The sequence below is a fragment of the Sardina pilchardus genome, chromosome 1 (genome assembly GCF_963854185.1).
Source record: "Sardina pilchardus chromosome 1, fSarPil1.1, whole genome shotgun sequence".
NCBI classification, from domain to species: domain Eukaryota; kingdom Metazoa; phylum Chordata; class Actinopteri; order Clupeiformes; family Clupeidae; genus Sardina; species Sardina pilchardus.
The window spans coordinates 21,197,242-21,224,741 of record NC_084994.1 but is presented as its reverse complement, the minus strand read 5'-3'; the positions used below and the strand labels follow the sequence as shown (position 1 = coordinate 21,224,741).

Genomic DNA, 27,500 nt, shown 5'->3' with positions numbered 1-27,500 from the left:
GCCACGGTTCAGGTAGTTATGTAGGAAAAACTGTCATTTTTGGGCTTCGGGCGGGGGCAGCGCGGGGGTGGAGTGACCCCCGGGGACGAAACGAAAATTTTCCATAGAACTCTACTGGGGCTACATGCCCACCAAGTTTCATGCACTCCGGTGTTACGGTGTCCCGGGAATCGTTGACGAAAAATGACGGGAAAAAAGAATAAAAAAAAAAAAAAAAAAAAAAAAAAAAAAAACTTTGACAACAACTATATGACCGCTTCGCTAGCTACGCTAGCGGCGGTCATAATAATGGTCTTTACTGTTAATTGAGTGTGGTGGTGATGTGTCATTGTTTGTGTCACGGCAGTCATGTACAGAGTGTTCTCTCTGAGTCCTGCCATGCAGCCGGTAGAGAGTGGCATTTCTGTGGAAATCATGGTACGTTACGTCCACTTTCAGTTTCTGTCTTAGCTCTCTCTTCATCACACTCATCTACACTTTTCTTTTTCTGGCATTTTCTTGTTTTATTTCTCTGTTATTTCCCTCTCTCTCAGAGAGATCAGTGATACATTTTTTTCCTATTCTTCCTGCCCCCAACGTGTTTCAACCCCCCCCCCCCCCCCCCCTATCCAGACACCTGATGGAATCACACTTACGAAAGACGTCTTTTTTCCAACTCGAGGGGTTATGTCGGGAGAGCACAAGCTCCCTGAAGTCGTCAGGTGAGGTCTCACTTGTCTTCTTTCGGAGTCTTTTTGTATCTTTTCATTCAACACCAGGTCTGTCGTAGTACTTTCTTTAGGACATCCTCCTCATACCATTCATTGCTAACAATCACTCTGATGTCAATGTCCCATTAACTCAAAATGAGAGAGCAGCAATGTCTTAACGGCTGAGCCACAGTCGTGGGTATTCCCTTCATCAACCCCACTCTAACTCATGCCATATTGCTTAAATGTCATTGTCATTGTGATTGTTTTTTTTTTCCTCCCGCACAGCCTTGGAATCTGGAAGGTGGTGACAAGGTTCCAAAGTACACCGCAAAGGAACTTCACAGCTGAGTTTGAGGTGAAAGAATACGGTAAGGACATGAATGAACGAACAAACAAACAAACAGATATGGTACAAATATGCACACAGTTAGGGGAAACACTGACTAACCCTGAACAGTGAGCTGCCAGAAGTGCTCAGGGAGCAGTGAGGGGTTAGATGCCTTGCTCAAGGGTACTTCAGACGTGGATGTGGGCATGGGAGAGCAGTGCTCAACCATTTCAACCCATTCGGTTACAAGCCCGACACCCTAAGGAAACAAACACAAACAGTTGAAGGACTATGATGAGGAAACACCACCTCTCACCCACTTTGAACTTTTCCATTTTAGTTCTGCCCAGCTTTGAAGTTTTGTTGACTACGGCGAAGCCCTTCTTCTATGTGGATGATAAGGAATTGACTGTTGACATTGTAGCCAGGTAATAGAGGCAACCATCTCACAAAAGGCCTTTGGTCATCACAAATTAACTAATTAACTAACTTTTGGTAATCTATGTCAATGTTTGTATCTCTCTATCTATCCCTCTCTCTCTCTTTCTGTCTCTGTCTCTCACACACATGCACACTCACACACACACACACACACACACACACACACACACACAGGTATTTGTACAAAAAGGATGTGACTGGGGTGGGATTTGTATCATTTGGCGTGCTGACCAAGGAGAATGAGAAGAGGAATCTGGCCTCATCACTGCAGAGAGTAGAGGTTAGTGCCCCACACACACACACACACACACACACACACACACACACACACACACACACACACACACACACACACACACACACACACACACACACACAAACACACACACACCAATCCCTTCTCTTTCCCTTATACACACACATACACACTTTGTTACCCTCCTTGTCTTATAGTGTGGCATATTTTATTTTGCCTGCTGCAGATTTGTGATGGGAAAGCCAAGGCTGTACTGAAGAAAGAACACATCACACAGAGTTTCACCAACATAAACGATCTGGTTGGCTCCTCCATATATGTCACCGTCGGAGTACTAACCAAAACAGGTAAAGCAATACGACTTTGCCATAACAAATCCAAGGGAATTAATGGATTATATTTAAAAACTTTTGTCGTACAAAATGTCAGTTAATTACTACAGAAACTGATTAGCTGAATGTTGCTGATTTGTTTATGCAGCTGAAAGGGTCTGTAGCAGCACTGTTGGACACATCCTAGGCCGAAACAACATGGTTGTGTATTCTGAACAATTGCATTACAGTAAAAACAATGTGTACCAATTTACCTCCTTAATTTGACTGTTCCTTGTGCCCCCTTGGAAATTGAAAGTGAACTGGCAGTGTCCAGAACAATAAACCTATGAAGATCGCCTACAAAACAAAAATGATCATTTTTGATCTAGATCTCCTTACATGGGAAAAGATAGACAGGTTTGGGGCTTTCTCGTAGGCAAACTTCAGAGTACTTGTGTAAATCGTATAATTCATAAATTTGAGTTGGAAATTGTATGACTGGGTCTCAAACAGCATTCATCTGTCATTATCTCCCTCAACAATGGAATTCTCTTCTCTGATTGGCTAATGGGGTGGCCATTAACTTCGTATAACCTGCTACCTTCGAAGTAGTTCCCGTATCACACTTGAATATTAATTCGCCAAACTCGTTGCGAAGTTTAAATGAACTGTCACGTTGCATCCAAGCTGAAATACAGACGTGCAGAACCATTGTAACATTGTAGCATATCACAGAGGTTGATTGTAGCTAGTTGGATGCCATGTAGGCTATAAAAGTAGCGATCTTTCAAAGTTAAAGTTAATCAGAATCCTGGGAAATGCCCGCTTGACAACGGCAGAGATAGAACTAACGACTGGCTTTTGGCCGTAGCAACCAGCCATTTAGAACTAACGACTGGCTTTTGGCCATAGCAACTATCCATTTAGAACTAGTAACGGCAGTTTTGTCCTGCAAGTAGAAAGTTGATATGTGGCGGAAAGTAGTCCCACGGTCAAGACAGTTTTAGCGATGTTAACGGACGCAACGGTGGAATAAAACTATGTTCTAAATATACAGGTTATGAATACAAACGGGAGATAAGCGGGATAACGGCCTTCGAGGTCGACCGGTTCGATGGAAATAATGGCACGGCGGAGGTAACTCCGTCTCCGTGCTTCGCACGTCGCCGGAGTTCTAGACCTCCACCTAGCCATTATTTCCATCGAACCGGTCACCTCGTCGGCCGTTATCCCTTACGTATGTCTTTCACCAGAACACGTGTCATCTCTGCACACTGTCATACTGTATGTCTTTCACTAGAACACGTGTCATCTCTGCACACTGTCATACTGTATGTCTTTCACTAGAACACGTGTCATCACTGCACACTGTCATACTGTATGTCTTTCACTAGAACACGTGTCATCACTGCACACTGCCATACTGTATGTCTTTCACTAGAACACGTGTCATCACTGCACACTGTCATACTGTATGTCTTTCACTAGAACACGTGTCATCACTGCACACTGCCATACTGTATGTCTTTCACTAGAACACGTGTCATCACTGCACACTGCCATACTGTATGTCTTTCACCAGAACATGTGTCATCACTGCACACTGCCATATGTCTTTCACAGGCAGTGAAATGGTGGAGGCTGAGAAACGGGGCATACAGATCGTCAAGTCTCCCTACACCATTCACTTCAAGAAAATGGCCAAGTACTTCAAACCTGGGATGCCATTTGCTGTCTCGGTATGTGTGTGTGTGTGTGTGTGTGTGTGTGTGTGTGTGTGTGTGTGTGTGTGTGTGTGTGTGTGTGTGTGTGTGTGATTGTGTGTGTGTGGTGGGGGCAGTGTTTCTCCATGTTTCTTTTCTGACACCATAGAGATACACTTCCTGTTGACCTCACTGGATAAATGTCTGACGAACCTTTCCAGGTGTTCGTCGCCAACCCCGACGGCTCCCCAGCAGGGGGCATCGCAGTGGAGGTGAAGAATGGGATCCAGGTGGTGAGTGGGATGACCAATTCCGCTGGCATGGCCAGAGTCACCATCAACACCTTGGACACAGCCAGATATCTGTCCATAAGTGTGAGTATGATTATATTTTATCGTTGTCATTAATATTATTATTATTATTTTAGCACTGTTGACTGTTGATGGTGATCTACTACAGTATGTGTGAGACTGGTATTACTCCTGCTTTGCCTTTTTATTTTATTTTTCATTTTATGGAATGACATTTGTTTCATTATTGCGCAAACAAATTAATATCACTTTAAACAAAAATATGACTTTGTAAGCAACAATCTTGCCTTTGGATTAAAATAATTTGTAATTCCTACCACACAGAATTGTTTTGGAACTCGGAAGGTTTTGCACACCAAAAAACGTTTTGTGCTTAAATCACATTTTGCGTTTCAAGAATGTTTCCCCTCAAATTGACCCTTCACCAGGTCCTGCCTCTCTTTATGCAATGTTAAGAGTAAAAATGATTTAGAGTATTGTTTATTGACAGCTCAATTCAGATCGAATCAGCTAATAGGCTAAAAAAAAAAAACACCATGCCAACCTCTAGGCATGGTGAAGGGTATGTGAAGATTTGGGGCTATATTCATTCCAAAGGCCAAGGTAACTTTATCAGGATGCATAGTATAGCATAGTAATTTTACATAAGGATGCAAATACTTTTGACCCTTATCTTAAAGAGAAACTATGCAGGATTGGCGCTTTTCGCTCGTTTTATGCTTGCATATTTCCCTGCAGAGCTTCCCCTACAGCTTTAGTGTGTATATATATATATATATATATATATATATATATATATAGGCTATATATATATATTTATAAATTGCAAGCGTGGTTCTTCTCGTTCCCCACGCGTCTCAGACTTCCAGATGTAAACAAGGAGCGATCGCTCCCCGGACAAACTGCAAGGCTGCAATACCGGATAGGGACACTGGGGGCGGGAGGAAATATTACTGTTTTCGATAAAACTGGTCAGTCAAGCAAGACAACAATTTCTCAGCGATTTTATGATTATGAAAATGTTGCATAGGGTCTCTTTAAGGAATAATATTTATTTATTTACAATTCATTATTCATTTACAAATAAATTTGGTGTTCTTAAAGGCTGGATATTTCTTCATTTTTTTTTTACTTAAGGCCTTAAGTTAAATTTTCAAAAGATGATTTTATATTCCTCTTTTTAGTCAACTTTAGCATGGGTAAAAAAATGTATGAGCCTAGCTTTTGCCTATTAACATAAGTTTCTGGTTACTTTTTCCCTTGAGGTGACAACAAAAGACCCACGTCTCCAAAGTGCTCAGCAGGGTCAAAAAAGCCTGACCGTTAATGCCTACGAAACACACTCTGGCAACTACCTACACATTGGTGTCGGATCAACAGAGTTGACCATTGGTGATCAGTTCAAAGTCAACTTCAACCTGGCCGGAAGGAGTAGCACCCAGAACCAAGAGTTGACCTATCTGGTGAGTGTCCTTGACTAGTTTAAACAGTTTAAAAGTGTTTGATAAGTAACCGTTAAAAGACATAAAACAACAAAGAATGGTTAATGAGTGATAGTGATACTAGTCAAACACCCAGTGAATAGAGCACTTTATGGATATTTGATTTGTGCTGATTCTTCTGCGATTATTAGGTTTAACAGGTGTTTTCGTATGTGTGTGTCATTGTTTTATTTTTGTGTGTGTGTGTGTGTGTGTGTGTGTGTGTGTGTGTGTGTGTGTGTGTGTGTGTGTGTGTGTGTATGTGTGTGTGTGTGTGTGTGTGTGTGTGTGTGTGATATGACAGATCCTAAACAAAGGCCAACTTGTGAAAGCTGAGAAGTTCAAGAGACAGGGCCAGGCTCTCGTTACTGTGTCCTTACCAGTGACCAAGGAGATGGTCCCCTCCTTCCGTATCGTGGCCTACTACCACGTGGGCTCATCTGAGGTGGTGTCTGACTCAGTGTGGGTGGACGTGAAGGACACCTGCATGGGAACGGTAAATAAATGTTTATCCTTATTGTGTTTCCCACATTCATTCTTCCAGCAGACACTGTTGATGAAACCAAAATGTAAAAACTGTTGGAACAGTTTTATTTGAACGATTTTTTTTTATAGAATAATGTAGTTACTGGGTATTGAGTCAAGGATCTTGATGTTGTTTACAGTCAAGCCTCTGGCGCTCTTTTCCCATCGTGAGATCCATCTCTTGTGTTTAATAAAACAAAATGTGATGAGGTTAACTTACCTTGTGTAACGGTAGCCAGCTGGTCCATAGCTGTGCAGTATGGACACTGTGTAAACCTCCAAACAGATCCCTTGAGACATAGTGACATGGGCTATCACTTTTCAAAAAAATTACTTGTATAATTGATTCTCCACGTATACGTTTCAATCACCGTTGATCACCGTTGCCTCCATGTTCTGGCAAAGCACTAAACCGCAACGGCCCATTGACACTATATCAGGCTGTTTCCGGTGTGTAAAGTTGGTGTGGATTTACATGAAATTTAATTTACGGAAATGTTAGTAAAGTGTTGTTAAAGAGTTGCCTGCTGCAGCAGCGACATTTCCGGAAAGGTACTGACTCGATTAAATTCATTCTGGACTCTCTATCCGACCACATAAAGACGTGGGGATACTTCGGTTTGGCTTTAGGGACCCTCTACTCACTACCACGTAAGTGTAGTGTTGTTTGGAACAGTAGAAGAGGTATAAAAAGTGTTTTGTAGCGGCGAAAGGACGTGCCCCGGTCACTTCCAGGCTAACGAGTTTTGGCTAAAAACGGTTAACTCGAACTTTCTCAAAATACATCCGAATGACATGATTTTGGTGTCAACTCAACGTATGTACTCCCAATAGTCCGAAAAATTGATCTAAAGTGCATTTCACTCCGGATTATCCCTTTAAGATGCCTTTATTTTATGGGCATATCATAATAGATCAAAAGTACTTAATTACACATAACTGTTGATCTGAAATGGAATTGGCTAATTAATTTTAAAAAAACTGCTAATGATACCCTTTAATCGCTCTGTCAAGGCAGGGCAAGGAACTTTTCCACTATATTAACATTGTTTAGATGCACCTGTATGTACAGTCAGTTTGTGTGGTCACTCATCCCAACGGGCATTTGCATTGCTTTCTTTCTCCTGCTTCCTATCATCAGTTAAAAATGGAGGGCTCTCGCCCTGGTGATGTGTATTCACCCCGTCAGAAATTCAGTCTGAAGATCAGCGGAGACCCAGGGGCCAGAGTTGGGCTGGTAGCCGTGGATAAAGGAGTCTACGTCCTCAACAATAAGCACAGACTCACCCAGAGCAAGGTACCACCATTTTGTCCTCTTAACGCATTGATAATCAGTATCTGTGTATCATCTGGACAGTCTGGACATCTGGAAGTGTTGGAATGGTGGTCGCAGATGAAGGAATCAATCCCTCAGAGACATTTTTTTTTTTTACTTCCTAATTTTCGTCAGATCTGGGACGTAGTGGAGAAGCATGACACAGCATGTACGTCTGGCAGTGGTCAGGACAGCATGTGGGTGTTCTACGACGCCGGCTTAGTCTTCCGGACCAATCATGACAGTGGCACACATGAACGCTCAGGTAAACTACACTAAGATTCACACCTTGCAATTTATATATTTGTATATAGCCTATATATGTATAAATATATGCGCTAAAGCTGTCGGGGAAGCTCTGCAGAGAAATATGCTAGCATAAAACGAGCGAAAACAAAAAACGAAACCGAAACCAGAGATGAAATCGCCAATCCTGCATAGTTCCTCTTTAAGATCAAAAAATCTATTTTGTATTGTTTTAAGTATGAAAATGTGTCTTATCAAGACAAATGTGCTTACTGCACTTGCAGATAAATGTGCTTCTTTTCAGGAAGAATTGACTTAAAATAAGTAAAACCTTTCTTAAATTAAGTCAAATGAGATTTCACAAGAAAACACTAGGTAAGTCTAGTTGTACTGAAAACAACACCATCTCGTTGTTTTTATCTTAATATGATAAGATTAAAACAGTTGGTCAAATTTGATAAGACAAGCATTTTTTTGCTGTGAACATTCACACCTGAACGCTCAGGTGAACTATATTAACATTCACACCTTAACGCTTAGGCAAACTACTCTCCACTGGTGATATAATGTTCACACCTGAACGCTCAGGTCAGCTACAAACTGTCCACTAGAGATGTGCATTCCTGGTCTTTCCCTTCTTTCTCCTCCAGGTACCACATGCACACGGCCTGCAAAGAAGCTACCGGTAATAGTGAAAAAGGTGATGCCTGTGAGGGTGGAGGTGAGGCCTGCGCTCAGGGCCCGGGTGGAGCTCAGGAGGATGTCTAGCGCAGTCTTCCACGTGAGACAGCCTATTATGCAGCCTGTGGAGGTGCCTGTGGAGGTGCCTGTGGAGCAGCCCCCTCCCACAGCTGGTGAGTCATAACTACATGGGCCACTACTCAACACAAGGCCTGTAGGTCCATGCAATGTCACGTCTCAGAGAATATTTACATTGATACCTTAAAGTATTTAATTACTGGCTTCAGTACTTAAGGGTGCATGGCTTGCATGATTACATATGAGAGAGAGAGAGAGAGAGAGAGAGAGAGAGAGAGAGAGAGAGAGAGGTAAATAAAGTATATTTTTGGAAGACAAACTTGTTTACATTTGCCGTATTGTTAATTTGGCTGTATGAATGATTCAAATTGATTTTAATTGTGCTCCTGTATCGGGATACCTGCCAGAAGAGGAAGATGATGATGACTTTTATGTTGAGTCGGAGGATATCAGTTCCAGGTCACAGTTCCCAGAGAGCTGGCTGTGGGAGGAAGAAGACCTTCCTGAGTGCCCTGCAGAGAACAAACTCTGGTGAGAGGCAGGACAACTCGGATCACAACAACAACTACTACAAGTAGAGATGCACTTCCTGAAGGAAATGCAAGATCACTTGTGATAGCATACAACAGCTATAGTATGACATCAACAATAAGAACCAACCCCTTCTCCACTTTGTTCTCGTCCTCTTGAACAACTGATTTGTGGAACAAGAACAACTTTTTATCATATACTCATTAAAGCGACCCATAAAAGCCTCATTCATTACTCAGAGTATATGTGTTTTGAAAAACAAAAAAACTGACATTTAGAATAATTTAGTTTATTTAATTCTTACTCTCTTTGACAGCACAACCACGTCATTGACTAAGACGAGTCACATGAAGGATTCCATCACCAGCTGGCAGGTCATGTCCATCGGTGTCTCTAAGACTCACGGTAAGACAGCTGGGTCCATCTCTGTCTCAATTTCCACCAAAGACCTCACTGGAGGACCCCGTTCATGCTGTTTAATGGTGTTTAATAGTGCTGAACTTTTTGAATTTCATTTTTCAAAATAGATGCGTACTTTACATATAATATATACGATCAAAAGCCCATAGTAGAAAATCAAGTACATGTTTTGTACAGAGTGATCACATTATGGTCATGGTGCATAAACAATGCTAGGTTTCTTCCTGCAAGCACCTAGTCTGGTTTTCACCATACTAAGCTCAATCTTTTAAGATTGAACATTAGTCTGGGGAAGATGCGCTTTGATTCTACTGCAAAAGAGGCGTGATCATGGGCATCATTCAAATGACTCCGTACACAATTGCCACGAGTGGGGCTAGTTGGTAACTTAAACTTTTAGCCTACCAAAGCCGGTCAGTAAATCGCAAACACATCCATCTGCTGTATGAACTGTTCCAGGACAAGTTTTTGTTCTGTTTTCAAAGAAAACTTGACTTTAACATCTTCCAAAACAGAAGCGACTGCTGCTTTCATTTCGTTGCTGCTTAAGTTTCGTTATCGTCACGTCACCGACCAATAGTGTGCCAGGACTAGATGGCCGTTTCTGATTGGAGCCAATGATTCTGGGAATGAAACAGCGAAAGTAGATCTGCTGGTATCCAGCCTGAGCTGCCGGGCGAAATTCAAATTCCCCTGGAAGTTCAGGCAGGGTTCACCCAGCCTAGCAAGCACCTTTATTACAGACATCAAACTTATGAGTATTCATTTATTATTAGTAATAACAGTTATCTTGTATTGAAGGTATATGTGTGGCAGAGCCCTATGAGATGGTGGTGAAGAAGGACTTCTTCATTGACCTGAAGCTGCCCTACTCTGCTGTGCGTAACGAGCAGATAGAAATCAAAGCCGTCCTCTACAACTACATGAGCATGAAGATGAAGGTAAACTTGTGTTTCAGAGTCAATTGTTATCATCCGAAAAAGAGAGTGGTAAACTATATGAAAAAATATACAAATTATATCAAGTCAGGGTGCTTGCTCTGGTTTGGAAAATTCTGAAAATGTGTTATTGCATACATTCTATATAGTGAATGCCAATGCACTTTCCAAACTTTTAACCCCTTCATGGATAGGTTGGCTGTAAACCGAATTGCCCTTGGGGACTAACGTTTTCTGAATCTGAATTTGAATCTGAATTGTTACCACTAATGTGAGACCTCAAGGTAGCTTCTGTCATGACTCTTTCTCATTTGAAGTACCAAACAGAGCGTGTGTGTGTCGTGTGGGATGGATAAGCCCAATCAACATTGTGGTTCGACTGCACAATTATAACACTATAAGTATAACATTATAGCACAACACAGATGGGAAGATGGCCGTATATACTTTCATTTCCCCAGCATCTCTCAAGACAATGCGCATCCCATGAATTATCAAAGGCTCTGGCCCAATCTCTTTAAAATCTTCAAAGAAGATTTTACGAGTTCTCCCTGCTTACTGAAATTCGCTGCGTGACCTGTGGACGAAACAGAATGTGAAATATTAGAATATTTTTTGCGCACAAATTTTTCGCATTTTCGCACCACAAATTCGTGTCATAACTGGTGTACTTAAGACTATTTACCCTCTTAGCCGTGGGCTGCATTGATTCTGTCTCTGCCCAGGTACGGGTAGAGATTATGGAGACCAAAGACGTGTGCAGTGTGGCCACCAAGAAGGGCAAGTACCGCACTACTATTGAGATGGACCCAATGACATCAAGAGCAGTCCCCTTCATCATCATCCCCATGCAGCGGGGCAAACACACCATCGAGGTGAAGGCAGCCGTGTACGATGAGGTCATTACTGATGGTGTCAAGAAGGACCTGCTGGTGGTGGTGAGTTTCAGAAATAAATAAATAGACAAATAAGCACAATTAAGACGAAAAAACATCCAAATAAATAACTTCCTGCAAATACCAAAATAAATGAAATAAGTGAGTAAAACAAATAAAACTAAAAATATATAATTAATGCCCCTTTTCAGGCTGAAGGTATGCGGTCAGAGATGCAGGTGGCTAAAGTTGTACTGAACCCATCTAAACATGGTGAGTCCATGATGGAGCATCCACAAATAAAGTGGGCCTAGGCTACTCTCTTTTTATACTGTAACAGCAAACTCGCAAGTACTGAGAGCTATACTCTAAGTAAACTAGCGAATGACACTTTGACAGAAACATAATGCCATAAACATTCATGACTTGTTTATAATGTTTATGACACTTTCATGACAGTGTCATGTGCCACTCTATTGTAGACACCATCAAGTAAAGTGTAACCAAGTATATCTTAAAAAGGAATGTTGAAAAAATTTTTTGACTTACTCAGGTGGAACTCAAGTAGAGAACATCATCAGCCAAGTACCCCGCAAACAAGTCCCTGGCACCCCTGCTAACACCTACTTCACAGTCTCAGGTAAAGTACACTTCACAACTTTCACAATTTGCATTTATATACAGCAAAATCAAGGCACCCAAAGCACTTTGCAGTGAATAGGGAACCCGGACGACCACTAGCCTCAACTTGGGTGATGTGCGGTAGCCATTATGTGTCAGAATGCTCAGCACACACCACCATGAACTGAGATGGAGACAGAGGAAATGAATCAATGAGCCATAAACATAAACAAAATGATTCAACTAGCATTACACTGCAGACGTTGACTAGCATTTTAAACAGTTTCTGCCGTTTTTATGGGAGAATTGGTCATATCATTCTACCGTTTATACATCTCATTAACACCCACTGTTGATGACGCAACCTTGGTTCGGTTCAGAACTGGTGTAAATGTGAGCTGGTTCACGACATAGCACCACGGTTCAAAGACTTTCGAACGGCACCAGTTCAACACCAGCTTCGCGTTTGGTGAAAAACGGCCTTTAGGGGACCTGATTGAATGGGCCAAATACACAGGGGGGTAATTACAGGACCGGATCGAATGAGAACGTTTGAGGATTTTGCAAGGGAACCAAGGAAACCTCTAATCATCTGTCATAGATGCTATAGAGGTAGTCTACATATATGTTTGTGGAGCCAAACATACATTTTCAACAGGAGTGGACAATAAAGACCTTTATTCTATTTTATATGATGTTTTTTATTCAGCCAATCAGATCAGTCAGACCATTGAGAAGGCCATCACTGGAGACTCGTTGGGTTCCCTCATCGTGCAGCCCAGAGGCTGTGGGGAGCAGAACATGATCTACATGACACTGCCCCTTATCGCCACACACTACCTGGACACCACCAACCAGTGGGAGAAAGTGGGGCTGGAGAAGAGAGCCACAGCCATCAAATACATCAAGATGGGTGAGTCACACACTATTAAATACATCAGCATCAGTGAGTCACACACTATCAAACACATCAACATGGGTGAGTCACACACTATCAAGTAGTGTATCTATCAAATATCAAAATCAAATTGTGTGTGTGCGTGTGTGTGTGTGTGTGTGTGTGTGTGTGTGTGTGTGTGTGTGTGTGTGTGTGTGTGTGTGTGTGTGTGTGTGTGTGTGTGTGTGTGTGAAATTTATTTTAATCTCTGTAGGATACCAGCAGGAGTTGGCCTTCCGTAAGCCAGATGGGGCATTTTCTGTTTGGGCAGACAAACCAGGCAGTGCTTGGTGAGTTGCAGGACATTCAATTCAACAACGATTCCATGATACTCAAGATGACTCATGATGACGATACTCTTTCCCCTCCCCACAAAAACCCTACAGGCTAACGGCGTACGTGGCTAAGGTCTTTGCCATGACTGGTGACCTCATCAGCATAGAAGAGAAAGTGGTCTGTGAAGCCCTCAAGTGGTTGGTGCTGAACTCCCAGATGCCAGATGGCATCTTCAAGGAGACCTTCAACGTGTACCATGCAGAGATGGTGGTATGGTATCCTGATGACATATTGCCCTTTGCTTTGTGCAAACTGGCAACGCTATAGTGCGTGAAATAGAAAAGGTGCCATGTTGTCAATATACTAGTTTACTCTGTAAACATTTATTTTTCTGAAAAAATATGCATTTTTTTTTTTCTGGCGAAATCTCAGGATACTTGTAAACATCTGCCGATCACTGCCCACAGACACGAGTACCATGCTACCAAAGATCCTTCATTTCTGACAAGATAGAGCAACATATTGCATCTCTATGGAAGCCAAATTCGAACAGTTCCTGTCTGCTTAAGGAAAGACGTCATAGTGGGATATCGATCGGCAAGCAGTTCAGTTCAAATGTAACGTCACTTTCTAGGTCTGCTTAAAGGGGGATTTGGCCCCCCCTACCCTTTGGGAAAACAGAGCGCGGAAATGATCGAACGTTTGCGCCTCTCGCCCCGCTTTAACCCTCTCTGATGCTACCATGGAGTTCTAGTTCTAGTTACCAAAGTTCTAGTTCTAGTTGCCAAAGTTCTAGTTCTAGTTCTAGTTGCCAAAATGGCCTAAACTGCTCATTTGACGTCTTTATTACCTCCGCCAAGGAGGTTATGTTGTCATCGGGGTTTGTTTGTTTGTGTCTGTCTGTCTGTCTGTCTGTCTGTCTGTCTGTCTGTCTGTTTTTTTTTTCACATTGTGTTTGTATTTTACAGAATAAAACGATACACGGCACCCATAGAGAGTAGCGATTAATACTCCGTCTGATCTGCCCAATTCTGTATGTCAGTGTGGTAAAAGTGTGATGTGTTTCCAGGGGGATGTGAGAGGAAGTGATGCAGATGCTTCCATGACGGCATTTGTGCTGATCGCCATGCAGGAGGGCAGCGAGCAGTGCAGTAAATCTGTCACTGTAAGGAACACACTCAGATTTTCATACGTGTGTGTGTGTGTGTGTGTGTGTGTGTGTGTGTGTACTGCATGTGGGTGTGCAGAGGGAGAGAGACAGAGACACGTTTCCACTGCAGCCATGCTGGTGCCGGTGCCGGTGCTTTACCAGAACCAGCTCAACGTCAGCACCGGCACCAGCACCGGCACGGCCCTGGTGGAAAAGAGGTAATAGAGAGACTGAACTAATTATCTAACCTACCTGGTTGCTATTTTAGGGTCAGCGGATTTACTAAATGCTTAGATTTAATATTTTGTCCGGAAAATATCCAAAGTGACCTACATCACCACCAAGTGACCTACATCGCCTACTGTACATCTTTGATATCCAAAGTGACGAAAGGATAATATTGTCCCCAGAGCAACTTGGGGTTAAAGTGCCTTGCCAAAGGGCACATTGGTAGAAGGAGGAAATTGAACCCACAACTTTCAGGGGACTGCACACCAGCCCAGCTTCTTAAAGGGACACTTCACCGATTAGCATTAAGCTTTGTATCCAGCCCAGTATGAAAGGTCAAAGTAACAAAAATTAAATATAAAGTAAATTACAAAGTAAAATGTCATGTAAGTCATATCACCAAGTATCAAATTTAAATCTATCAACGATTATTAAATGTAATTTAACTTAAAGTTTAAATCAATGTCATTTGAATTTTGAATTACGTTAAACTTTACATCAATTGAATAAGAAGTTGAATTCATTTTAAGTCATTTTAAGTTTACTTTGTAATTTACTTTATATTTAATTTTTGTTACTTTGACCTTTCATACCCCAGCTCCTTAAAGATAAAGGTAACACTTTAGTTTGGGGTGTCGCTGTTACAGTGTACCTACCTAATTAGGTACAGTGGTACAACCTGTACCTGTGTACTATCAACAACATGTACTATCAGGTACTATCATTGTACTTGCATTATGTATTTGTGGGTACCTACATATAGTTGTTACATTGTAATACTGAGTGCTTTTACAAAACTTTGCCAATTTGCCTACATTTTTCATCAGAGGCAAAGGGCTGACCTGAGACCTGCTGGATGGGGTAAATCTGGTCATTTTTTTTTTTTTTCAATTTAATGTCGCTTATAGAGCGCCAATACATTACACATGTCTCAAGGCGCTTTACAGAGTGTTAGACATTCAAAGAGAGCCCATGAGTAACAGGGGCAAGGAAAAACTCCCTAGAATTGGAGATACATATAGGAAGAAACCTCAGACAGACCCACGACTCAAGAGCCCAACCCATCTGCCTTGGGTCAGTTACAGTACAGTCATTTGTAGTTTGAAAGTTACAATGACAATGAAAGTTCAAATAGTCCAGTGTAGGGAATAAATTGTCCATTAGTAATCCATTAGTTATTTCTGAAGGTGATGGGTCGCTGGGATCCGAGGGCCAAAGATTCGGGCAGGGAACCACAGCAGGCGATGTTAGGGCAGTCATAGGGATGGCGAAGGCAATGGCGATGGTAGGGCAGTCAGAGGGATGTGACTCTTTTGTGGGGAAAAGATAAATAAAAGATTTGATATACAAACCATTCTTAGCTCCAGTCAAGGGGTCATTGTCTTCATGTAACAGCTGTGCAGCTACAACCGTGTTACGGGTTTATGGCACTGTTTCAAAGAGTAATAAGTGTGTACCAACACAGTTGATACATGTGCGGTATACATAGGGTAATGGCAGACATGTTCCAAGACATCAAAGACACAACATACATGTCATATGTGCATGCAAGTAATTGACTGGTACACTTAACAGGTTTATTCCACTGTATCTAAGAGTAACAAAGGTGTAGCAGTGCAGCTGTTACATTTATCAACTGTGTTGGTAGTACACACTTACTACTCCTTGATACAGTGACATAAACCCGTAACAAGGTTGTAGCAGCACAGCTGAATACAATGACCCCTTGACTGGAGCTAAGAATGGTTTGTATATCAAATCTTTCATGACCAGATTTACCCCATCCAGCAGGTCTCAGGTCAGCCCTTTGCCTCTGATGAAAAATGTAGGCAAATTGGTAAAGTTTTGTAAAAGCACTCAGTATTACAATGTAACAACTATATGTAGGTACCCACAAATATATAATGCAAGTACAATGATAGTACCTGATTGTACATGTTGTTACACAGGTTGTACCACTGTACCTAATTAGGCAGGTACACTGTAACAGCGACACCCCAAACTAAAGTCTTTTTTAAGGTCTTTTTTGTGCTTTATATTTCATGCATAGGACACTAACTCAATCGACAACAGTGACATACCATAAACTAGACAAAGCTAAATAAATAGATAAAAAAGGTATAATATCAGCAAACAACAATCAGCCTACTCAAACTCACATCATGGTGATTTTTGTCAACAGAGTCTTCCTGAGAGTATGAAGAAAGCCACCGAGTATCTGGAAGGACGACTCAAAACTCTCTCCAATCCGTACGCTGTTGCTATGGTTTCCTACGCCCTCGCCAATGTTGGCAAGCTGAACCAGGAAGTCCTCTTGAAACACGCTTTTGAAGGTTGGTTAGGAAATCTGTCACAGATTTGTGGGTGCATCAAGTCAACATAGTTTCACAATGTCAGCTTCAAAGCAACTGTCTACTATGAACTACTACGACAGAAACTTAGCAATGCATGTATAACACTTGATATTATGAAGTTTCATACTTGAAGTAATTTTCTTTTTTAGATTGTCATAATACAGCGGTTCCCAAACCTTTTCCCCCACATACCACCGTACACGCCCTTACTCAGCTCGATTATAACCCGATTCAGATTGATATATTTATTCATAAATGAATTACAGAACATTTTAAAAGTTAATTAACACATTTCCGCCCTTTTCATCTCACGTAACCCCTAGAAGCAGCTTGCGTACCACAGTTTGTGAATCCCTGTCCACAAAACTCAATCTACTGTAAACAAACTATTCTCTGTGTGTGGATAATTCCTAATTTGGGAATGTCGGTCAGTATTAGTGAAAATGCACTGTACTTGAAGAGACCTGGATGTTGATCCTCTTTTAGATCGCACTCACTGGCCAGTGAAGAGTAACAAGTTCTTCACTCTGGAGGCCACAGCCTATGCCCTGCTGGCCCTGGTGAAGGCCAAGGAGTTTGAGAAAGCAGCACCCATCGTGAAATGGCTGAATGAGCAACAGTTTTATGGAGGAGGCTACGGATCCACACAGGTACAAAGCTAAGCCTAGTAGTGTGTGTGTGTGTGTGTGTGTGTGTGTGTGTGTGTGTGTGTGTGTGTGTGTGTGTGTGTGTGTGTGTGTGTGTGTGTGTGTGTGTGTGTGTGTGTGTGTGTGTGTGTGTGTTTGTAAATTTAGCCCCACTAAACCCCCTTCTCCACTGTCTCCAGTCCACCATCATGGTGTTCCAGGCCGTAGCGGAGTACGCAGCTCAGGTGAAGCAGCAGCAGCAGGACCTGGACGTGGAGATCCAGGTGTCTGGACGTTCCGCACCCATCAGGTGGACCATAGACAACAGTAACGCCTATGTGACCCGCTCAGGAAAGGTACCGGCTACATTAGTTTACTCTATCAAATCTAACATCTGTAACAGATGGACCATAGACAACAGTCGTGCCTTACGTGACACGTTCAGGGATTGGCGCTGTGCCTCAGAGATGCATGTTCATGAAATGAGAATACAGCATTTCTGGGTGTGCACAATAGCTCCAGATTACCAACCACAGTATAGTCTAAATTAAATCTGTCAAATATAGAATGTCTACATTTTGTTTACTCTATCAAATATCGATATAAAAAGATACAGGGGCCTCCCCTCCAGAACAAGCAGGATGCTCAACAGCTTCTTCCCACAAGCACTGACGATAGTGAACAGCTTATGCTCTTCCATTGCCACCCTAGGACTATTATGGATTGTTTTTGCATACTACACTTTATGGCATAGAACTGCACCTGCACTTTGGCCAGCAATAGCAGCCTCTTTTCTGTGATGTTTGTAGTGTGTCTTAAATGTTCTTTTTAAAGTTAGTTTTAATTCCTTTCTTTAGCTTTTTATGTGTGGTACTGACCAAATGCTTAGGGGGACGGTATTCCATTTTCTTTGTGTACAGGCGTGCATGAGAGAATGACAATAAATTAAATCTTGAATCTTGAAATATAGAATATGTCTTTTATAACGGAATTTGTCAAAGGCCTGCTTATCCTGCCTGTGGATACTCCATGCATAGGTTAAGGCGTTTTGCTGATACTGTGTGCTGAAATGGACAAGGCTATTGATTATTATTAATATATTTGTGGTGATTTCCGTTATATTCCTTGCAGGCGGATTTGAACCAGAACCTAAAGGTCAACGCCACTGGGACAGGCGAAGCAACGTTGTCTGTACGTTTCTGTTTGTGACACTAATACAATCATCATTATCATTTTGAACAACAACAACAACAACAACAACAACAACAACAAACGGTCCCCGTAGAATTTGAATTACAAGGGGACAAAATGTGTACCATTGTTAAGCTGGTGCTCAAGACATTTCATGAGGACGAATTCATCTCAGCCTATTGTACAGTACAGATACTCACAATACACTGACTGACTGAATGACTGACTGACTGCCCGAATAATTTGTTTATCCCTCTGCCTGTTTCATAGGTGATGACCCTTTATTATGCCATGCCGGAGGAGGTCACTTCAGAGTGCACAGCATTCGACTTAAAAGTGAAACTGGACAAGCAGGATAGTGGTGAGATAATGGCACTTGATATGTAGTGGACAAGCAGGACAGTACGTTAGATGGTAATGTGCATATACACTGCAAAAATGAAATCTAACCAAGTCTACAATTATTCACTATCAAATAATGTAACATTTGAACTACTCGACTAATTAACTGCTCAACCATTTCAACTGTCAGTTGTCATCAACTTTGACTCCTGCCAACTGTTTCCTCTGCCACAACTGTTTCAAAATAAAAGTCCTCAGTACCATAATTCCTTATTAAATAATTTAACCATTTAAACTACTCAACTAATCAAATCTTCAGCCATTTTAAGGGCAAGTTGACAAAATATGACTCCTGCCAACTGTTTCCTCTGACCACAACTGTTTCAAAATAAAAGTCCTCACTACAGTAATTTACTATAGAATAATATAACTACTCAACTATTTAACTGTTCAGCCATTTTACTTGCCAGTTGTCATCAACTATGACTCCCACAACCTGTTTCGTCTTCCCACAACTGTTTCAAAATAAAAGTAATCAGTACCATAATTCCCTATTTAATCATTTAACTCTTTAAACTATGCAACTTTTTAAACTCTTTAGCCATTCAAAATTACAGTTATTATCAACTATGACTCCCGCCAATCATGACAATCTTTGTGCTTTGATCATATTTGAAACAATACAGTATTTAACAAAATGTTAGTCCACAGCATTGGCATTTTCATGCACTCTAGTTCAAGTTGATCTTTCTGTTTCCAGTGACCTATCCGGGGGCCAAGGAATCGTACATGCTGACTATTGATATCCTGTAAGTTTAAAGCATCACTGTCTTTATCATGAGTTGTTTGATCTCGAGGGTGCATACTCTCACGACAAAGCTTGTATTTGTACACCCTTATGGTTTTACATTTATAGAGTCAAAGATTATTTGTGTCTGAAATTAGCATTTATTATGAATTATATGCTCTCCAGGATCCCATTGTAAATGCTCTGACCCCATGGGATTCACCACCTCCACAAATTGCCATGCCAAATATTTGTTTTGTGCCTTTCCCAAACCCAAGGTGGCTTTAAACGGTGTGAATCGTTTATATACAGACTAATAGATTAGTTGTGACTATCCATCTTCAGGTACTTGTCAAAGGAGCGTGACTCCACCATGTCTATCTTGGACATCAGTATACTGACTGGATTTGTGGTGGATGAAACCGACCTCACCAAGGTAACTGACCTGAGCAGAGGGAGAAATTGTTGGTGTGTGTGTGTGTGTGTGCGTGCGTGCGTGCGTGCGTGCGTGCGTGCGTGCTTGCGTGCGTGCGTGCGTGCATGTGTGTGTGTGTGTGTGTGACTAGAACCTATACAGGTGTGTGTCTGTGTGTGTGTGTGTGTGTGAGAGAGTGAGTGAGCGTGTGAGGGAGAGGGGATCAGAGGAAGACAGAGTGAGAGAAAAATGCGAAGTATTCTGTATTCTGTCCTTCCTCAGCTGTCTAGAGGTGCCGACAGGTTTATCCAGAGATTTGAGATGGACAAGATGCTGTCCGAGAAGGGCTCCCTCATCCTTTACATGGATCAGGTGTGTTATAAATCTGTCTGTCTTTGTATGTCTGTCTGTCTCCCTAGCTATCTATCTTTCCTTTACCTGGAACAGGTATTTCATCCATCTATCTATCTGCCTGTTTGCTCACAGTGTCTCTTTCCCCCCTCTCTCTCTCTCTCTCTCTCTCTCTCTCTCTCTCTCTCTCTCTCTCTCTCTCTCTCTATCTCTCTTTCTCTCTCTCTATTTCAGGTGTCTCGTACTACAACAGGTTCAGTAGCCTTCAGAATCCACAAGGTGATGGAGGTGGGGCTTCTACAGCCGGCTGCTGTTTCTGTGTATGAGTACCTCGATATGGGTGAGGGAAAACACACACACCAGACAATTTAAGTTATTTACACATTCACATACTCAAGAAGACACACACACACACACACACACACACACACATCCATCCAAAGCCCTCATGTATCCCTGTCCTCTTTGCAGAAAACCGCTGTGTGAAGTTCTACCACCCTGTGAAGATCGCTGGAGAGCTGAACAGACTCTGCCAAGAGGACCTCTGCCAATGTGCCGAGGGTAACAACCACTCAATCACTGAAGCAGCATGAGACAGTTTAAACTGTTTTTATTTACATGGTTAAACAATCTTTAGGCAATTTGAACCTGCTCTTGAATGGTCAAGTTACCATTCGGTAGTTTAAACTGCTTTTTAAACAGTTTGATCATCATTAGGTGTGTTTTAGCAACACTAGCTAACTGTTTACCATTGTATGGTATGTTTCCTTGCTGTCAGTGTTTTATGTTTTGTTAAATATGGCATTTTGTTGAGTCAGGATGAGTCTAATTCGGTATTATACGGCTCTTCACAATGCTGGTAGAGCGTTTCATTGACGTGAATGGGATTTCCCAACGTTCTACGATCAAATTTATTCATGTAATTGAAACAACCTAACATGACAGTGTAATCACAGCTTTCAATGGGACTGGGGTTCGTACTTGTGATTTGAAGGTGAACTATGCGAGTTTTGTTTAGCCTAATTTGCCTTTACTGATCAGCTTCAGAGTCTTTGGATTTGATTATTTGACTTATTTCGGGTGGAATGATGGCCGTCTCGCTTCCCCCTAGCGCACGTGGGCGGAAAAACTATGCTTGCAAGTTTGTGCCACCGGGACTGACTGATTGTGGAGTGTTGTAAAATATACACACTAAAGCTGTAGGGGAAGCTCTGCAGAGAAACCTGCAAGCGTAAAATGAGAAAGCAGCGAAGAAATAGTCAAACCTGCATAGTTCTTCTTTAAGTATATCACTCCACAAGTCCGGTCACTGTGTGGAGTGATGGACTGTTGATCTGTGTTCTGAAGACTGCTTGATTCAAATTCAGCGTGTGTTGCAAACTATTTGTTTCTCAGCAAAAGCCAAGTAAAATGGTAAAAAATATATGAAAAGAGACATAACATGTGGAGTTTATTTATTAAGTAGCTGTATAATAAGCTTGATAATGTATGGAACGCCGGTCTGGAAAATAAGTCCTGATAATGACCGTTCCATACATTATCCCTTACGTACATCTGAAGAATGAAAGCTAGTACTGTTTTGTAGACACCCATTTAGGACATTCTGATTTTTTTTGTTGTTGTTGTTGTTTTGTGTTTGTTTTTGTTTTTTGTCGCTGAAGCTCACCCGTATTACGTACCATTTTGACACAGTGCAACATACGTTCCAGAGTTACGTGTGTAGAGGCCTGGGTTGTGGTAATATAGTCTTCAGACAGCAGGTGTCGCTAATGTGCCTTGTGTGTGTTCCAGAGGGTTGCTGTGTGAAGAAGTCTGGGTCAGTCAAGGCCACGGATCGATCACATTCAGCGTGTGCACACGGCATTGACTACGGTACACACTACACACTTGTACCTTTGTGCTTGAAATCAGCTCTGCACAGAGATCATTCCACTGATTTATTGCTATATGTCTTCCAAAATGGAGTTTTACATTCTCCTTTTGTGGTTGATCATGAGCCCGTTTTGTTTTTGTCAGAGCAGAGTGAATAACTTTTTGTGTGTGTGTGTGTGTGTGTGTGTGTGTGTGTGTGTGTGTGTGTGTGTGTGTGTGTGTGATTCAGCAAGAGGTTGTGTGTGTCCTAAATATAAAGAATGATTTACATGGCATACAGTGTTTGACTGACTTAATGGCTGACAAGTTTTTTCCTTTTTAGTGTACAAAATTACAGTAGAGAAGATGGACCTGACTCACCATACAGATGTCTACCACATGAAGGTCAACTATGTCATCAAGGAAGGTATGATACACTCACAATAATTAAAGGTGCTATATGTAAGAACGACTACTAGTGTTTGAAACAGCCATTGCAGTCTGAAATCAAAACATAAGAGAGCTTGAAGTAGGCCAAAACACAAAACAATCAAATCTGTTTTTGCAGCTTGGAAATGAAATTCTGAATATCATGGCTGTAACATCGTTGTCAGTTAAGCCACATTTGGGGGAAAAAAAACATGTTTCTTTAATCTCCCATGGCAAATTATGGCGATTTGATCACTTATTAAAATAAATGTATTGCATAGCTCTTTGTGCAATTGTGTTTTAAGCCCCCAACATTGTCTTCCAGGCAGCACTGCCACCGTCGACTCAAAGGCACCTAATCCTAACCCTAACCTTAATCCATGCCTAACCCTAGCACCTTTCAGGCAGCACTGCCTTGAAGACAATGTTGGGGGCTTAAAACACCAAGAAACTATTATACAGTAGCACCTTTATTTATTTAAGACAGTTAATTGTAAATATTTTTGACCCTCCAAGGCAAAACCAGTCGCTTTACACACAATACTATTTTGAGAAAATCCATGATAAAGAAACATAATTCGACAGTTTAAGGTCTACACTTTCATATAGTAAACTAATTTCACGGAAAAACATACGTTTTGACTGTTAAACCCGGTGAAGATTGCCGTTGTCCACGCTGCTTAAAAAAGCGATTTTCTCCTCTTCTGGCATATCACGACGGGCCAACTTGCCAACTTTGCATGCGATAGTTGTTGTAATACCCTCCATATACATATCATTTGAAGGCTTAGTTTAAGGCCGTTCATGTCAGTACAATAACTTAACTTTGTAAATTTTATCAAAGCGACTGGTTTTGCCTTGGAGGGTCACATTTGTGAATTATGTTTATTTGTATTATGATGGCGATAGTTTGAGCTGATATTTTGTTCATATTATGACATGGTGATGCTTGCTCGACTTGCATGATACTACTTATATGGTCATAGATATTGAGTAGCATTAGCCCGTTGATGCTAATAACTTCTGACTGACTGCAATTGACACCACACTTACAATGTTGATTAACCCTGTGAGATAATGGTTGAATAAAGGAGCTCTAACCCTCTGTTTTCTCTCTCTCTCTCTCTCTCTCTCTCTCTCTCTCTCTCTCTCTCTCTCTCTCTCTCTATATATATATATATATATATATATATTCATATTAGGAGTTCTAACCGTGTTCTCCCTCTCTCTCAATTCAAAATTCAAAAATTCTAAAAGTTGCTTTATTGGCATGACAAATGAAAACTTTTATTGCCTCTCTCTCTCTCTCTCTCTGTCCCTTCCCTGTGAGATAATGATTGAATAAAGGAGTTATAACCCTCTGTCCTGTCTCTCCCATACTGTCTTTCTCTCTCTCTCTCTCTCTCTCTCTCTGTCTGTCCCTTCCCTGTGAGATAATGATTGAATAAAGGAGTTCTAACCCTCTGTCCTGTCTCTCCCAGGTACTGACTTTGGTGTGGAGGGCCACATGCGTGAGTTCGTTGCCCATCCCAACTGCAGGTCCAAGGTGGCGCTGCAGCAGGGGAAGAGCTACCTGATCATGGGCCACAGGGACGACGTGGTGCTGGTCGGGAGCAGGTGAGTGAGCCAGCTGCTTCTCTATCTGGACTTTCTCTGCTGGTCTAGAGTCGAGCAGGCTGGATGCTCATGTTTCTCTCTCTCTCCCCCTGTCCTTGTGTGTCTGTCTGTCTGTCTGTCTGTCTGTCTGTCTGTCTGTCTGTCTGTCTGTCTGTCTGTCTGTCTCTCTCTCTCTCTCTCTCTCTCTCTCTCTCTCTCTCTCTGTGTTTCCACAGTTATAAGTACCTGCTCGGCCATGTCACCTGGTTGGAATACTGGCCAACTGAAGAGGAGGCTCAGACTCCAGAACATGCAGACACCTTTGCTGCCATTGAGCTTTTCTCTCATGAGGTCACGACTCTTGGATGCTCCATATGAAAACACAGATACTCAAGGGATAATCAACGACGCGCCGTGCGTTTTTATAGGAAAATAATGCACGTTCAAAGTGGTAATAAGGTCCCGATGCCGCAGGCGGAGGGGCTTTTACACTTCCATAAATGCATTATTTGTCTAGAAACGCACGGCATGGAGTTGATTATCCCGCTTATACCACTGCTACTATCAGAAGGCTCAGAACCCAGGATATGCAGACACCTTTGCTGCCATGCAGAGCTTCTCCCACAACCTCATGATATTTGGGTGCTCCATATGACAACACAATTGGGTGCTCCATATGACGACCATGTGAAGACACCAGAGCATACACCATAAAATACACATATTATAAACATAGATACATATGAAGAATTTGGTTCTAAAACCACCATTTGAATATATTCATTTTGTTTTCCAAGTATTTTCAGTGGAACTGTAATAATTTGTTTTTAATGCTACAACTACACTTTTATTGATATTTCCTCAAATACACAATTAAATTACAAGACTTGTTCATTTCCTACATGACTTTTTTTTGTATTCTTTACATCTTTTAAATTTGAATAAACACAACAACATTGAAAATTCTTGGTGTTTTGCTCATTTATGATCTGTTCCATTGCATCAAATTCAGTTGCAGAAAGCAAAGCATACTGTACATGTTATGTCACCACTGAATTCACAAAACTGAGGACAGTATCCTCGCAGCTGTCCTGTAAGTGTGTCAAATGTGTTGAGAGAGAGAAAGTGTGTGTGTGTGTGTACACGCGTGGTTTGGGCACCTGCATCTGCTACTTTGCAGGCATATGACTTATGGTAAGTGTGTATGTAAATCATCAGGAGTAGGTGTGTGTGTGTGTGTGTGTGTGTGTGTGTGTGTGTGTGTGTGTGTGTGTGTGTGTGTGTGTGTGTGTGTGTGTGTGTGTGTGTGTGTGTGTGTGTGTGTGTGTGTGTGTGTGTGTATGTGAGACTCTGTGTGTGTGTATGTGTGTGTGTGTGTGTGTGTGTGTGTGTGTGTGTGTGTGTGTGTGTGGGGCAGGGGTGGTATGTACGCATGTGCATCTCTTGACAGTTATTCTCTGACACCTATCTGGCTGATAGTCACCATGGATACCAGGGCCTTGTGCAGCTCTGCAGAATATCATTCAGCTGCAGACGCCTGGAAACACATACAGAGAGAGGCCTTAAACCTTTAAATATACAATATTATACTACATATTATATTCCAGGTAGGACTTTAAACCTTTAAATTTACTCTATTGTACTACATATTCTAGTCATCATACATATGACATAAAAAAAGTCAATTGATTGGTTATTTCTTAAATCGACTCGATCTATTTCTCATCCATAAACAGACTCTTTAATATTGTTCTGTTGTTGTTGTTTTAATTAATCCACTTGTTGATTCTTTTTAGTTTTATTCTTCACCCTACCGGCTTTGTGTAAATAATTCATCATGTGTGGCTTTGTTTTTGACTGCTGCATTTACAGTGATGTCAGTTTGCTACGGAGGAGTGTTACTGTGGATGGCTGCTCTGGTTCATGATTTGCCAGGTGGGATACTTAAGCAAATGCTGCACTCCTCTCCCCTCCACACACACACACACACACACACACACAAAACATATTTGATTGATATTCACAGACAGACAGTGACATACAGTATCCTGTTGACTATCCTTTTCACAGGCACAAATTGCGACATCCCAGATCCCAGTGCAGAACCCGCCTCCCTGGCACTCAGCCAATGGTTGTCCTCCTTTCTGGACTCAGAAGCAGCCCAGCTCAGGCCTGTCTGTGACTGGCAGAGGAGTGTGTCAGTCAAAGTTGACCTGAGCATCCAGAGTGTGCTTGATGTGGTAATGTATCAAAGTAAAAGACAAAAGGATACAACTGGAAAGCTTATTACTGTGTGTCTATCTATTGATGTTACATGAAGGCAGCAATGCTATTTAAAATGAAAAGGTATTACCGTAATGTCCAAACTTTTAGCCGCAGCTTATACATTGGTTTTGCAAAATGTCTTCAGCTATGAGGTTAACACACAGGGGCAGTTAATATGGCAATAACATGGTTTTGTTTCTTTTAACTTGCACAAAACACTGTCCTGCGGCTTATACACAGTGTGGCTAATACACAGGAAATGTAGAAGGCCATAAGACATGTGGACATACAGTATACAAACACACAGCTGAATACTGTGTGGATTTACTGTGTAAGCAGACACTTGATGACAGACTAAAGGTCAAACCGAGAATTAATCTATTACGCAGGTCAGGTGTATTTATGTTGTTTCCAAACACAACTCCATTGATAATGTGTCCAACACCAGAGTTTTAGTAGAGCATTTAAGATACTCGAGCATTTTAACAATGTGTCCAACACAAGAGTTTTAATAGTGTGTCCAACACAACTGCATTAACAATGTATCCAACACAAGTGTTTTAATAGTGTATTTAAAATGCTCAAGTATTTTAACAATGTGTCCAACTGAAGTGTATTAATAGTGTCCAACTCAAGTTTGTTAATAGTGTGTCCAACACAAATGCATCAGTTGTGTCCGAGTGTATTAATTGTATTATTAGTGTGTCAGTACCAGAGTAACAGGTTCACCTCCTGTCCACAGGACGAGAAGAATGAGCGCTTGCTTCTCTATGTTCTCTACATACAGGTACAGCATTGTTGTTGTTTGAACTTAACGCATTTGTTGCATCATGCTGTACTTTATTTAGTGTATACAGTACTGTGTCAATACTTTAAGCCATTAGCATATAATGTGTGCCAGACTATTCATCTTCTTCAGGGCAGACATCAGTTTCATTCAGTGAGA

At 41.6% G+C, this 27,500-nt stretch overlaps 1 protein-coding gene across 2 annotated transcripts in view; it reads left to right on the top strand.

Moving 5' to 3' along the window:
- The window catches only part of LOC134084493 (complement C3-like), a 30,327-nt gene extending 5,082 nt beyond the window's left edge, over positions 1 to 25,245 (top strand). The window contains exons 4-40 of one of the 2 annotated variants that reach the window (XM_062539880.1): positions 347 to 417; positions 613 to 701; positions 978 to 1,060; positions 1,361 to 1,448; positions 1,636 to 1,741; positions 1,944 to 2,064; positions 3,655 to 3,770; positions 3,956 to 4,108; positions 5,311 to 5,508; positions 5,831 to 6,022; positions 7,193 to 7,348; positions 7,502 to 7,631; positions 8,263 to 8,466; positions 8,782 to 8,902; positions 9,219 to 9,307; positions 10,124 to 10,263; positions 10,986 to 11,198; positions 11,348 to 11,408; positions 11,689 to 11,775; positions 12,466 to 12,669; positions 12,908 to 12,983; positions 13,080 to 13,239; positions 14,039 to 14,134; positions 16,530 to 16,680; positions 17,188 to 17,351; positions 17,528 to 17,683; positions 18,459 to 18,518; positions 18,789 to 18,879; positions 19,621 to 19,669; positions 19,993 to 20,083; positions 20,345 to 20,434; positions 20,648 to 20,753; positions 20,885 to 20,974; positions 22,205 to 22,285; positions 22,608 to 22,691; positions 24,175 to 24,310; positions 24,526 to 25,245. In XM_062539880.1, the coding sequence (XP_062395864.1) occupies positions 347 to 417; positions 613 to 701; positions 978 to 1,060; positions 1,361 to 1,448; positions 1,636 to 1,741; positions 1,944 to 2,064; positions 3,655 to 3,770; positions 3,956 to 4,108; positions 5,311 to 5,508; positions 5,831 to 6,022; positions 7,193 to 7,348; positions 7,502 to 7,631; positions 8,263 to 8,466; positions 8,782 to 8,902; positions 9,219 to 9,307; positions 10,124 to 10,263; positions 10,986 to 11,198; positions 11,348 to 11,408; positions 11,689 to 11,775; positions 12,466 to 12,669; positions 12,908 to 12,983; positions 13,080 to 13,239; positions 14,039 to 14,134; positions 16,530 to 16,680; positions 17,188 to 17,351; positions 17,528 to 17,683; positions 18,459 to 18,518; positions 18,789 to 18,879; positions 19,621 to 19,669; positions 19,993 to 20,083; positions 20,345 to 20,434; positions 20,648 to 20,753; positions 20,885 to 20,974; positions 22,205 to 22,285; positions 22,608 to 22,691; positions 24,175 to 24,310; positions 24,526 to 24,667 (4,445 nt within the window). In that variant the 3' untranslated portion in view covers positions 24,668 to 25,245. Of the gene's footprint in view, positions 1 to 346; positions 418 to 612; positions 702 to 977; positions 1,061 to 1,360; positions 1,449 to 1,635; positions 1,742 to 1,943; positions 2,065 to 3,654; positions 3,771 to 3,955; positions 4,109 to 5,310; positions 5,509 to 5,830; positions 6,023 to 7,192; positions 7,349 to 7,501; positions 7,632 to 8,262; positions 8,467 to 8,778; positions 8,903 to 9,218; positions 9,308 to 10,123; positions 10,264 to 10,985; positions 11,199 to 11,347; positions 11,409 to 11,688; positions 11,776 to 12,465; positions 12,670 to 12,907; positions 12,984 to 13,079; positions 13,240 to 14,038; positions 14,135 to 16,529; positions 16,681 to 17,187; positions 17,352 to 17,527; positions 17,684 to 18,458; positions 18,519 to 18,788; positions 18,880 to 19,620; positions 19,670 to 19,992; positions 20,084 to 20,344; positions 20,435 to 20,647; positions 20,754 to 20,884; positions 20,975 to 22,204; positions 22,286 to 22,607; positions 22,692 to 24,174; positions 24,311 to 24,525 lie in introns of both variants that reach the window. The other variant, XM_062539879.1, reaches the window with a different exon arrangement.
- The last annotated feature ends 2,255 nt before the right edge of the window (positions 25,246 to 27,500 follow it).